Source organism: Oryzias melastigma, linkage group LG13, assembly GCF_002922805.2.
Source record: "Oryzias melastigma strain HK-1 linkage group LG13, ASM292280v2, whole genome shotgun sequence".
Taxonomy (NCBI): Eukaryota; Metazoa; Chordata; class Actinopteri; order Beloniformes; family Adrianichthyidae; genus Oryzias; species Oryzias melastigma.
In genome coordinates this window covers 8375863-8389856 of record NC_050524.1, presented here as the reverse complement: position 1 = coordinate 8389856, position 13994 = coordinate 8375863, and the positions used below count along the sequence as shown (strand labels likewise).

At 38.0% G+C, this 13994-nt stretch overlaps 1 protein-coding gene across 5 annotated transcripts in view; it reads right to left on the bottom strand.

The window, feature by feature from the left end:
* Nucleotides 1-13994, bottom strand: part of cadm2b (cell adhesion molecule 2b) — a 231383-nt gene that overhangs the window by 37436 nt on the left and 179953 nt on the right. For all 5 annotated transcript variants that reach the window (XM_024277531.2, XM_024277529.2, XM_024277526.2 and 2 more), the window contains one exon: nt 5059-5208. In XM_024277531.2, coding sequence (XP_024133299.1) covers nt 5059-5208 — 150 coding nt within the window. The remainder of the gene's footprint in view (nt 1-5058; nt 5209-13994) is intronic.

Genomic DNA, 13994 nt, shown 5'->3' with positions numbered 1-13994 from the left:
GGCATGTGTCGCCACTTTATGAACTACCAAGTACGATACCCACACGACACTATCAAATCCAAATCCCTGATTGGTTAAAGCTTAGCTGTTTCAAGATTCAACTGGTTGAACTACCATGCAATCAACGATAGCTCGATTTGTATTTTTAGCTCAAGAACAGACTTCATATTGCGTAGGGACATGCGAACGCAAGATTTCTGAACGTGGAAGCCCAAAATCTGGATATTTATGTGCATTTGCAGAGACTTTTCATTGAAAGTGGCCTCATGAACATGTATTACTATGGCCGGTGTAAATGTAACTTGACACATTAAAAAAAAAAAAAAAAAAAAAAAAACTACATGTTAGCCATAAGTGCAACTACAATAATACCCAACCTTGCTTGCAACTCGAAATAAAAAACAGACTGACATTTTGAAGAGTGCTATGTCCATCTTAAAATCCATTCAACATCAGTATGCTCAACCACAAGTAATCCATATCTAAGGTCCTTTAGATTTTTAAGCGCACTGTTGTTTTTTGAAAAAAGTCAAGCTTTTAGGTGTGTCCTTTAGTGTGTAAAATACTATTTTGTGTAAAATGCCTAAAACTTTATACACATCCTGCAGTCCTGAAGTAGATTTATGGGATTCATTGTTTCATAAAAATCAGGAAATCCCTTTATCCTTGATTGTAATAACTGGTCTTTTTGTATTCTAATTTGCCAGGCCTAATTCAAAATGGAACAAATTATAGACGGGGCAGAGATCAGATTTTGTCTTACTTTCCCCATCAGCTGTGAAACTCCGTTGATATAATATAGAAAGCCATTCTCAAAGGATTGTAAAAGGTCATTTTAATACTCTTTTCGCAGCTTTCCTATTTTATTTCAAACTCCAAACACAGAGACAAATGCCCTTATCTTTAATGCTAAGCTTGGGGGAATAAGCGGAAGTAGATTTCAAAAAGAGCCTGAAAGAATCACTGCTTATATTTGTTGAGCATACAGGATCACACATAAAAGGTGTTAGAAGCTGAATCTCCTTTGGATTACACATGAACAATGACAAAAATGTCTCAGCTCCGTCTGAGGAGGGAACGGTGAAGATTTGCATGTGCATCAAAGGGCCGCGCTGTCACAAAATCCCATGAGAGAATGCAGATAGGTGGACAACATCAACAACTGAGAGAGACGAAAAGCTGTTTGAAGAAAAAGTTATCTAGCAGGTACAAAAAATATTAACACAGATAATAAAGCAATACATCATTCCTCCAATAATCTAATATTCTCTGTGACAACGATCAATGGCCAGCTGTTTTTTCTTTTTTTTAAAGGAGGGAAACATGCTTGCCTCAAGTGCAGTAGTTAGATACCACTCTGAAGCTCATAGCAGGAGGATGAATGCAAGATTCTGTACTGGCTCTGCAGAAGGACACAAGAAACAGGGGAAGAATGACAGGCGCAGGCTTGTGCCAAGCAATTAACTGGCGATTTGGCAAAGCAGACACTTCTTTCCAGGTGTCCCACCCTGTTCTTCGTGTGATGCTTGTGTTGTTGCACGCCTCTCATTATTCCTGATAGCCTCACAGGCATCATGTTAGCTGTGCCAATAAAGCTTTTCATTTGGCTGCAGGAGATGGAGAGGAAGTGTTCCCACACTTAGCCTTGGCAACTTGAACTGAGTGGACGGCATACATTTTGTCATCCTTAGTGGTTGGGAGAAAGGATTCTGTCTCGCATTATAAATGTCTTTCCAAGATGGGCAATGTGACTCTTTGTATTGCACTTTTCAAGCTATTTCTGCTGATGTATGGCAGCAGCATTCAATATTTACAACTGGGGAAAAAATATTGCTTTGTATAATACAACAATGAGAAAAAACACTGCATACATTCATGCCCACCAGACACCTAAAAATATATGAATTGTTCATGTCACCCTCTTTATAGAAGCACACACGTGGAGTTTTCAAAATCTTGATAAAAATTGATTAAAATGAAACTGAACCTCAAAACTTTTCATTAAAAATGCATTTTAAAAGTCGTCAAATACGTAAAATATAAATCAAGAACTTCAAAATAACGTTTTAAAGTCCTCTGCATTTATATTTTTTTGTATAGTAAAATTATTCTCAGTGGTCTTTAAAAACTGATTATATAATTATTTTAGCCTGTGTCATTTTTTAAGACATATTTTCTGCAGAGCAGCAGGAGCTCATTAGAAATTTGCCAGTGGGTTGTCCCTCACTACTAAAAAAAAACTATGTAGTGCAGGACCGTCTAGTGGCCTGGATTTTAAAAGCAATTTCGACACCATGCTCACTATTTTTTGTTTTTGAAACGGCAAGTGTAACGACACCAATTTCACAAAATGAAAACTTAATCATTATAAGGAGTTTATGATGTCTATCTATGACTCCACTGTGTTCCAATGATTAAAATGTGGATAGTTTATTAAACTTTGGCTCTTTCCAAATTCCCCACCTACTCCCTATGTAGTGCACCATAAAGTGCGTTGGACATTTTCTAGCGCTGTCCGACTCTACTAATTCCAAAATCTAGAACTTTTTAGTGCAAGTAGTTAGAGAGTAGGGAAGGAATTTGGCCACACTCTCCCGCTAGCTTATAGCGCCTCACAATCCCTAGCTAACATTAGCTTAGCAAAAACAGTGTAGGTAACATACGTGCTCGGCCTGTCAGATCGGCTCGGGGGCTTGCAACTAGTGATGACGTCACACAACAGTAACAAACGAGTTGGCTAATTTGCAGTTTTTCTGTACTGAAACTGATGTTTACAATAAAGTTTATTTTTTTTAAAAGAAAGGACAAAAGTGTTGCGATCTATTATTTATTATTTTGGCATTGACAGCTCCTTCACTAACGTCTGATCTCCTCAGTGTTTGTGTAACGGAGCAGAAAGCGAGCGCTGCATATTCTAGCGGGACTTCATCCGGTCCGTGCGACCAGAAAGAAGTTCAACATTGGCAGGATGTCTTAGAAAAAAATACATGTGAATAACTACTTTCTTTTTTTTTATGTGCGACCAACAACAAGCTAGCATGCTACTCGCTAGCACCCACTTTAGCTCAAACTTCATCCTTCCCAACCTGATTTCTCTCTATTAAAATAACGATAATTATCCTGTGATGATTCCTCTCCATCGGATTATTTCGTTGTCAAGGTTTTTGCGGCTGATTGCAAATATTCCTTCTCCTTTTGTGATTCTTAATGTATTTGTTCGGACCTCCTCAGTTTTTTACTCGGGAAGAATCCGTGCATTGTTATGGCGGAAGTGTGTCATTCCCCGTGTCACATGACAGTGGTCTAATGGTCCGGACCAATCAAAATCTTACACATCATCTATGCGCAAGCCCCCGAGCCGATCTGACAGGCCGAGCACATATGCTACCTACAACAGCAAGCAGTATCAGAGCTATCCAGCAGCATAGTTTTAGCAAGATGGCAGCTCAAACAAAGAATCTAGACGTTGATGGATCTATTTTTCTAAAAAGTGAATGAGTCAGAATTGTAGTGGAGGAAGGAGATTTGGGCCCAATCCGAATTCTTCCCTTCTCCCTTCCCCTTCATTTGGCCCTCCAAACGGAGAGTTATTAAAAAATAGTGTCTCATATTTTGGGCGTGACTTTCATTCAATGACGTCATCAATAATCGCCGGTCCGCTAGCCTTAGCACGGAGCTTCCAGCGCTAGAATATACATAACGACAGGGGTTTTATAACTTTCAAAAGGTCATGCTACAACAAAAAGTCATTCCAAATACATGAACACCAGGTCCTAAGAGGTTAAGGTTAAAACTGCATTTCTAAGTTTTGTTTTTTTTTATATCAAATTGTGTTGGATCCTGAGCAGATGAAAACCGTCCGTTTGAAAAAGTTCAGGTTTGTGGCGCAGCAACTGTCATGGGGAGGTCAAAGGCCCAATCCAAATTCTTCCCTTCTCCCTTCCCCTTTATGTTTTGGGTTGTATTTCCACATTCTGCTAAACTAGGGCGCTGTGACTACACATTTAGATTGTTAGCTCAAATATTAGCTTGGGTCCTAAGAGATTGAGGTATTTTATAAATGTTACAAGAGCATGATATTAACCAAAAAAAGGGTTTTTTTCATAGGAGTGGGTCTTTAAGCCCATAATTCTGCTTGAATTCACATCCTTTGAGGGCACCAACAGCACTCACACAAGAGCTTCTGCAAACACTAACTTTAATTGTATTTGGAGGAAATTTTATCTAATAAAACACCTTAGACCTCATTACTAAATCTAATCAGTTGTCAGGCAGAAACTATTTCTTCAAACCAGACTGTGGCTCTCGTTCTGCAGCTTCACTCTGCTATCCCTCTCTTTTCAATTGATATTCTGAGGGAAAGTTCATCTTCAATCACTGAACAGATGATATTGTATTAGCAGCTACAACATAAATGAAATGGGTAATATGCTGCGAGAAACACTGATAGATGAGCACCCCGACCCCTGCAAGACCAGTCCACTTTTGTACTCCCTCTCACCACAATTCCAATTTATCAAATCCAGACTTTTGTCACCTTTAAATTGGATTTAGCTGGTGACAGCCCATTATAATTCATTCCAGCAGGGGCTTTGTTTCACAAAGTTGCAACAGTCTGCTTCCGTATCGGAGTGAAATCAAAACAGCCATACAAATGTAGGGCAGCGGAGATACTAATTAATCCCAAATCATGTCACAATCCACAGGCATTACATAGTTGTAAACAGCACTGTCAGTGTGGCGTGATTACAAAAGTACAATACAAAAACAGTCTATTTCTGTTTAGTTTGTGCCCCTGGGACATCAGCAGAGACGTAAACTCATTAAAAGTCTGCTTCAACATTACGGGTAATAAATGTATTTCCCTCTTATCGTGCCTTTTCGGTGCATTCAGTCAAACGGCTCCAAGGCAAGGAAGCAGAGACAATTTTGAACATTCAGAAAGTGAAAAATTGATGACAAAAGATTGTGATGTAATATTATCTATCAGAGGCATCCCTATTGTGTCTCAGCGTTTCATCAGAGGGCCAATCTTTTATTAGTGGCAGTGTCGCTTACCTTTCTTGTCCCCAAAGAAAAGCGTTTGTTGTGCAGGGTTTGACCACTGGAGGGAAGTGTTATCATTGTAATCCACACGGCAGGTCATGTTAGCTGAGCCCCCCTCCACCACCGTCACATTCTGAGTGATGGGGAACTGACCCATGCCACCTGTGGGATGACAATAAGAGTTGAAAACATCCATTTGGACTCATTGTTAGTGTCTCTTCCTGCAACAACTTCATTTCCTTCTTAAACTGATATTTGACCAAGTTAGCATTTTGACCTGTCAACTTAAACTGCTGCTTTCATCACAGTGAACCACAGATAGTTCAGTGGGAGTTTGGTTGACATGGTTTCCATCTTTCAACAGCTGTTGGAGGACTACACAGACGCAACAATGGTAGGTTTTACTCTCCTGGAGTGTCTTTCCTGTTGCTTTATTGCAGAGGTCCTAATTGGTAGCATGGCCTAATTAGAGGTAGTCATGCTCTGCTGTGGGGTGTGGAGTTGCGGCTGGGTGGTAAATTGACACATAATCCCAGACACGGTTGGTCTTCGATCTGAGCGACTGCTGTTCTTTGGAACACTCTCTCATCACAGCAAGCCAAAAGCATCCAAATGAAGCCTAATCACACAGCCTTGTTGAGATATACCTTCTTATTACAAGTTTGCACAATGCACATGTTGTTTCAGCAAAAAAAAGCCTTTCTATGCAACCTGTGTCTTGTTAAATTCCACCAAGCTTCAAAGTAGTAACAGTAAAAGGCGAAAGACATTTAGTGCTACACATGTTCACAAACATTTCAGGTCGTCGATGGTTTCTTTTGTTGTTTTTGGTGTGTTCTGGCTTCATTTGTACTGAATTGAGTTTGAAGGTGACATTGCCTCTACTAGTTAAAGTTCACAGCAAGGACATGTCCACTAAAAGAAAAGCTGTCTGCTTCATTACTCCAGTTCATGCACGGGTCCAGAGAAGGCTGAAACAGCCACTAGTCTATGGACCTTCCCTGACCCCAACCGTCCAGACTGACCCACCTGAAGGTGAACTTGGAAACAAACCAATGGAAAACATATCATATTAGATAATTCGATTCACTTCTCAGGAAGTTTTTCTTTTCATATTTTTACCCTCAACACATAGAAGAACTGGGAGTTTGAGGGATTTTTTTAAAATGCTGACTACTCATTGAAAAAAATATTATAAGTTAGAGTATCACTGGTTTATTCATTACCTTCTTGGATTAACACGATGATATGTAAGATAATATGTCAGTAAAATCCCATGACTACATCTGTGAGGTTTTATTTGGGTTACAGTTTAAATTAATGCTTTAATTTTGTTAAAACTGATGTTGTAAACTTTGTACATGAATAAATATACTTTATTGTCCATCTTGGACTTACACGACTCAGTACATACATGAGAGTAGACAACACAACACAAGTGTGTATGAAGTATACGGGTGAAAGATGTGTTGTGGTGGAGTTACAAACCTCTATGTCATTGAGTAATTTCAGAGAAAACTCTTTCCACAGTGACTCAAGTAAGACAGAAGGTTAAAACCATTAAAAAGATAAGCTAGTTAATCAAAAATCTAAAATCTGATCAAAGTTAGAAGTCAAAAGATCGTAAAAAAAACTACATATCATCCCAACATGTCCAATGATGCTGTAGCGTGTGTTCAGGAATGTTCACAGGAAACACAAGCATCACCAAATTCCAGTTTGATAATATAGTACTATAGAAAGCCACAGGCTAAGAAAAAAATGCTAAATTTCACATTGTATCTCAATGAAATACATCCACTTTTCTCCCACTTATGATTGATATTTAAAATGTTTCAGGTTTTGTTTCGTGTTAGATTAATCTCTTTGGTTTTTAGGTAACACTTAGTTCTCCACACACTTCAAATCATGACAACGCTAATTTTTATTTTGAAAGGTTCCCCATTTCCTTCCTAGAGAGCATTGCTCTGTAGTGCTGATTGTATAAAACATGCTAAATAAAAGACATGTTGATTGACATGTCAGAACAGAAGGACGCTGACATCATCTGACCATGACAGGATCGAGCTCCAATAAAGCAATGATGAAGGTAACAACCAGCTCATGATGGATGAAAATAATATGACCGTGGCAAACTTTACAATTAAACATATGGTTCATAACCAGAGAATCAAAAGGTCTTCAATGTTTTAGCTTTTTATTATTTGATATGTTTTTTTTTTTTAGAAATGTCAGGAGAAAATAGTACAGATCCATCTCATTATATAAATGATGGCTAAACTGCATTTAGCTCCTCCGCTCAGAGGGTCCTGAGGTGCAGCTGAATATTTCTCCTTTTTCTAACCGACTGAAATGACTAATAAGTATCTAAGTGTCAGCTCTGATCAGACCTAGCAAGATTTTCTTATTAACAAGGCAGGCAAAGCACTTTAGTGGCTCTTTTTTGGAATCTTCCTAAAAGAAAAAACACTGAATGGAAGAAATGAGATAATATTGTACTTTTTGGGTAAAGGCGACATTCAGTTAGACAAATCTCATGTCTATAGTGACTCTTAGACTAACTAAATTTCACATTTTGAGAAATTATTGGTCATGATATTTGCATTTGGTTGAGCTCCTGTTAGAAAAACTTTGGCTTTGACATCTGAAACCTCATGTGATCATTATAAATCTAATTCCTTACAAATATCATGGACAAAATGACTTTTAAAATATCGTATTTTTCAGAGTATGAGTTGCAGTTATTTGGTTAGGAGGGGGTGTAGTCAGCATATGGTGCTAACACTGGCCTGTTGCTGCTTAATACTAGCGCATGTTCCTAAAGTTGGAAGACATTTAGTGCAAAATGTCGAAGTGAATCCCATGAATCCAGCTCCAGGATTTTCCTGTCACAGTCCAACCTGGTTTAACTTTCAACACACGCCATAACACCATTTGACCCATCTCCTGGGGGAGGGGTAAGCTGCAGACACAGCTGCACTCGGGAACCATTTGGTGGTTTAACCCCCCCAATCCAACCCCTTAATGCTGAGTGTCAAGCAGGGAGACACTGGGTCCCATTTTTAGAGTTTTTGGAATGACTCGGCCTGGATTTGAACTCAGGACCTTAGAGTCTCAGGGTGGACACTCTTCCACTAGGACACTGTTTTCATCAAAAGTGGCCGCTTGAACGCACATTGCCTAGTGGGGGTGTGAGTGTAGCTTCACATAGAGGCTAATAATTCAACAGATATGTTGATTTGTAGTGATATTGTAGGAAAAATAGCTGTTCCATTTCTGCCCGGTGGTCCTAACGGAACATGCAAGCTATAACCCCAAAGTGAACTTCAGAATTAATGATGTTTTCGAGTATTTAGTCCAAGGAATATGAGCTAATGTTTCAGACTTTGAGTTGGAAGAGGTACTAGGTCGCCGTGACATTTCTCAATTCCAGCGTCCAGAAAAGTGTCTAAAACAAATGGTCTGACAAAAGTTTCCAGGAAAGATAAGAAGGAAAACCAGATGTGGTGTTGGATTCGACTGTTGTTGACGAAGATTCCTCTGGTAGGATTGCCAAAGATGGATTGTTAAGGCGGTGTGTGTGTGCTTTAGCCACGCACACTTGGGTATAAAGATTGGAGGAAATAGAGAATCGGGGGCTTTCTTCAACAAAATCTGACTGGTTACGCTGGAAGATTTCTCTGACTTTATTCATGAATAAACAGACCCACTGAGCCAAGCAGAGTTCGATTTTTCATTTTACGTTGACTCATTTTTTCCTCAACAATATAAAACTTTAGTTGACTTGTTAGCATGTTCTTTACGCTACAGTTATCTTAATAATTGTTCATTATGTTACGCTAATACGCTAGATTCCTTCTATGTTTCCTAAAGCTGATTACGGTAGTGAAGCGTGCACATATTTAGTCTATTATTGGTATCCTTTTTTTCATCTTCTTGCCCGCTTTGTCCCTCTCGGGGTCGTGGGGGTGCCGGAGCTTAACCCAGCTACTGATGGGCGAAGGCAGGGTATATCCTGGACAGGTCGCCAGTCTGTCGCAGGACCTCAATCACACACACATTCACTCTCAGGGACAATTTAGAGTAACTAATTAAGCATGTTTTTGGACGGTGGGAGGTAGCCAGAGAAAACCCACACATGCAAACTCCACAGAGAAAGGTCCCCAGTTGGCGTTTCTGTTTCAGGTCCCTCAGTCGGGATTTGAACCAGGGACCTCTTGGTGTGAGGCCAGAGCGCTGACCACTGCACCACCATGCAGCCATTTTTGGTATCTGTTCCACTATTATGATTTAGCTTTCAAGAGGAAATGTCCGTTCTTGTTCACATATTTTGCTAAATAACTTTCTCACAAATGTGTGACTTATAGTTAGAACAATACAGTAATCTTATTATTTATTCAAATATATTTTTTAAATGATTATATTAGAATTTCAACAAATCATTTTCTTACAGTTCAATCAGGCGTGTTCGGATTACCTGTACAGTTTTGTTTAATTTACATTCCTACACATAAGAAGTAAAAAAAAAAAAAAAAAAAAAAAAAAAAAAAAATGTTAAGAGCTTAAGAGAAAATAAGTAACTAATCTAAATTAAATTATTTGCAATACATACATATATATATCCTAAACTTTATTTTATGCTGATATATAGATTTTTTTGGTATCTCTACAAATAACATCTATAATGTTAAAATCTGGTCCTTTATGCCTTTAAAGTGTAGGAGACTCTGCAGTAAGGCCATTTTGGCATGCTTCAGGTCCACTCTTCTTCCAAGAGTGATGGGTCATCACTGATCAATACTAAGGTTTTCTGAGTGATCACCTTTATCCTGTGAAGAAACATTTCTTTCCTAAAGGCAGCCGTCTCCTCCAAGGTGACAATGCCCCCATCCACAGGACACACAAGGGTCACTGAGTGATTTGATGAGTATGAAAAAGGGTGAACCACACACTTTGCTCTTTGCAGTAACCTGATCTGAACCTTGTCGTCCACATATGGGAGTATTTGCTAAAAAGATTTGAAGGTGCTCTGACTGTAAATGGTGCCACGGTACCTTAATAAACACTTTTACCTGAGAAAGATTGATGGAGCAAAAGGTGTTTGAGACAAAGTGACATTTCATGAAAACAACAAACATAAATTTTATTTGTTTTTTAGAAGTTATAGGCTCCGCTGGACTCAGATATAGAACATCAAAATGGGAAAGGAGGTTTTTTTAAAGACTCGCTCCAGTGACTTTTAGTGTAGTTATCGTGTTTTGTGGCATTTTTCTCATATTGGAGGAAATATTTAAAGAAAACTAAGCTTAAAATTGCATTTCTGAGTATTTATTTGTTAAAATCATTGTGAATGAGGAGCAGACAGAAAAAAAATATTTTGAAAAAGAGTGTATTTGTCACGTAGAAAATACTATGGGCGGGTCACAAGCTCTCAGGAACAGAAAAGGGGAAAGATGTTCCACAACAACTTTTTTAATGAGCTACTGCCGCTCTGCAGAAATGATGTCCTGGAAAGCAAAAAAAGTTTTTTGATTTTGGTTAAAGACAGCATAATCATAATTGAAAGTCCACTGGAAACGTGTTTAAAATAGATTAAAAGATGACTGAAGTGGGCGTTTAGACTCAATAATTTAAAGATAAATGCTGCAGATTACACCTTTTATTTTCTGTACTCATCAGATACAATTCTACTTTAATCCACATATGCATGTATTCCCATGTGGATTCAGTGAAATTGTGTTTTTCAAGACTGGAAAGGTTTTGAAAGCTGTTTTTTTATGTTTTCACAAAAGCTATTCTGCTGGGCAAGTCTTCATAAGGTAAGAAAAATTGAACGAATCAACTCAAAGATTGGCCCAATCTGAATTCGTTCTTCTCCCTTCCCCGTCATTTGGTCCTCCAAACGGATAGTTATGAAAAAATAGTGTCTCATATTTCGGACGTCACTTTCACCAATAATCGTCAATTGGCTAGTGTCAGCGCTTGAGTATTTATAACAACAGTGGTTTTATCAAAAACTTAAGCAATCAAGTCCCATCCCCAGTCCTTCCTCACAAAGAGTTGGTAAATTACATCTTTTGTGTCATAAATTATGTTATATTGTTTTACTAGCAAAGCTAAACTGTCATCGTTCATGGCAAAATTGACCCTGGTGTTATCGGCAGTGTTACCCTGCATTATATATAAAATAAAAATTTGATGTAGTTTTATTTTGAAAGTAAAACAGAAGTTTTTATTTTGAAACCCGGACCTGTTTCCGGTTCTCCAGCTTTTTGCCGGACAAGAAACAGAACTTCTGCGTAAAACTTGCAGAGAAAAGGATGTCAGATGTAGACATGACGGAAGTGATGCAAACATTCAAATTGATTCATAACAGTTTTTTTTTTGTGTGTTAATGCAATGGAGACGTACCGCAGATGAACCAGAGGAAATCTGCCAAAAAAATAGTTTCATCGATGCTTACTAGATTGACAAACATAGACCACATTGCATTTGAATGGTTTGCCATTTGAAGAAATATTTTTTTTATATAAATCCATGCTTTCATCATCACAATACAAAAGATTTATGAATAATCTTCTGAAAAAATTCTTATTCATTAGGTTTTTACTGTTGAAAATGAGTGAAGTTTAGAAAAATAAATGGGTATTGAATAGTCCTGCACTGTGTAGTCATTTAGTAGCGAGGAAATGTGGACATCTAGTTGGCTGTGTCCAATTTTTAAATGTAACTTTCGATACTGTTTTAGTTGTGGCATTAAAGTGTGGAAGGTTTTTCAACTTAACTGAAATGAACTGATGAAATGAGGAAGAGGCATGTGCTGGAAAACATGTCTGTGGGACCGAACAGATCATCCTCTCAACACAGAACATTTGAACTCTGTGTGCTTCAGTTCTGTGTGCTGCAGCATTCAAGTGCTGCACTGCAATGAAGAGGGAAACTTTTCCAGGTAAGTGCTGCTGCATGAGAACTGCTTCAATGTTTCAATCATGCATTAAAATTAAAGTACAATTAAGTTCAGCCAATAAAGTTATCAACAATTTTGTTTGTGTGACCTTGCAACTAAACCGAAACATGTCCACCATCCTAACTCTTAAAGCTGTTATTGCTCCCTGAGCAGCACTCTAACCTTTTGAAAAGTTTTTCTAATGACAATCACAGGGATCTAAGAGAAAGTTCTTTTTTTCTGAGAGTCCTATTGCGAAAAAAAAAAAAAGACCATACGAGCAAAAGCTGAACCTTGCAATATCACCCTGAGCCGAGAGATTATGGTCCACACTCAGGTGGGCCACCAGCAATGTGATCATCAGTCACAATGTCAGCACACATGAGATTAGTCAGGTTGTTTGCTGTGCCTCACACATTCAGAATGCTGCTGACACATCTCTCTGCGGTGGCATTAACTTTATACACAATCAAGCAACGTGCCCTCATGAATCAAACGTTGACCTGCAGCAGGAAAAAAACGGTGGAGGTGTAAATTCAAAAGAAAATAGCATCTTCACATTTAAAGTTAGTAATGCATGATTTGAACTAGTGCAGTCAAGTCATTCATCTTTTTATCGACTCATTGATTATAACCTGTATTAATCAAATTTATCTATTTTTAATCTAATCTCGTAATTGGTGTGAAAAGGATTATTTTGACATATTTTCATTTAGATATGTGACATTGTGGCAAAGCAGAAGAGCAAAATACAACAAAAAAAGTGGTTTTATGAAGTTTTTCTTCATAATTTTCAACCTTTACTTTTACACCAACAAAGGGTATTTTTTAATATTGAACAATTAAGAAAAAAAGGGATCTGGTCCAGAGTGGTCCTATTTTAACACATCAAAAGCAGTAGGAACACATGTCTGAACATTTCAAAAAATACTGACCACAAACTTCTTTTTTTTCTTTTTAAAGCAGACATTTGCTTCATCGTCTGGACAAAAACAAGCTGTAAGAGGAGAACTTTCCTCTGATATGATGCTTTGTTTAACTTCTCATGACTTTCCTCTGCTGGAACAGAGTGAGGTCGGTAATTAGTATTGTAGTAATTAATGTAATATTTATTTATTTTGTAAGTGATAATGGTAAAAGCGGGATAACGCCCTTCAAAGTGTCCATTAACAAAAATTCATGGACTCTGCAGAAGCAACCATCTGGCACTATGAAGTAAGGGTGTAGGGAAAAATTAGATTTGGTGGTATATTGCGATACTTATTTGGCGACACTTGTATTGATTTAAAATGCAACATAAAGGTATAAAAAAGTATTCATTTGGTGTAAAAAAAAAAAAAAAACCTCCAGCAGCAGGTGTGAAGCCAAAATATGAATACAAATGTTCAAAATGGCATGCTGTTGAATCTACAGAAGCAATAAACTCTTTCATTTTGATCAGGAACAAGTCTTTTCATTCACAGTCCTATAAAATCTAAATGGAATATGACCCATTGTTGCCCTAAAAAAAGAAAACTGCCATCAAAAAAGAAATGTTTCCTCACAGAATGAAGGCGATCACTCAGAAAGTCTCGATCAGGGTAATTTTGAGGATGAAGAGATGGCAGGCTATGAAACAATGCTGAAACATGTGACATGTTTCACAGATTCATAGTGACCAACGTTCCCAGCCAGAAAGGGAATTATATGAGGAATCTCTCTGTTTCAGAAAACTGAGAGTTAAAAAGAGGACGAGTGAGGCAAACCACCCCAAAAGCGTTTCTCAGTTTCAGCTGACTGCACCAAATAATGGAAAGGAGCTCCTTGATGAATGGCTGGAGAGCAGTCAAGCGCCGCTGCAGAATAAACTGTAAACTGTTAGCAGGGCCAAAGAACAAACAACTCCAAATATTATATCAAAACACTTGAAATATCAACAATGATTAATTTTTATATCAGATTACTAACAGGCAGTTATCTAACTGCTGTTTCACATCTGCTGCTGGATTTTACAAGATTGTTT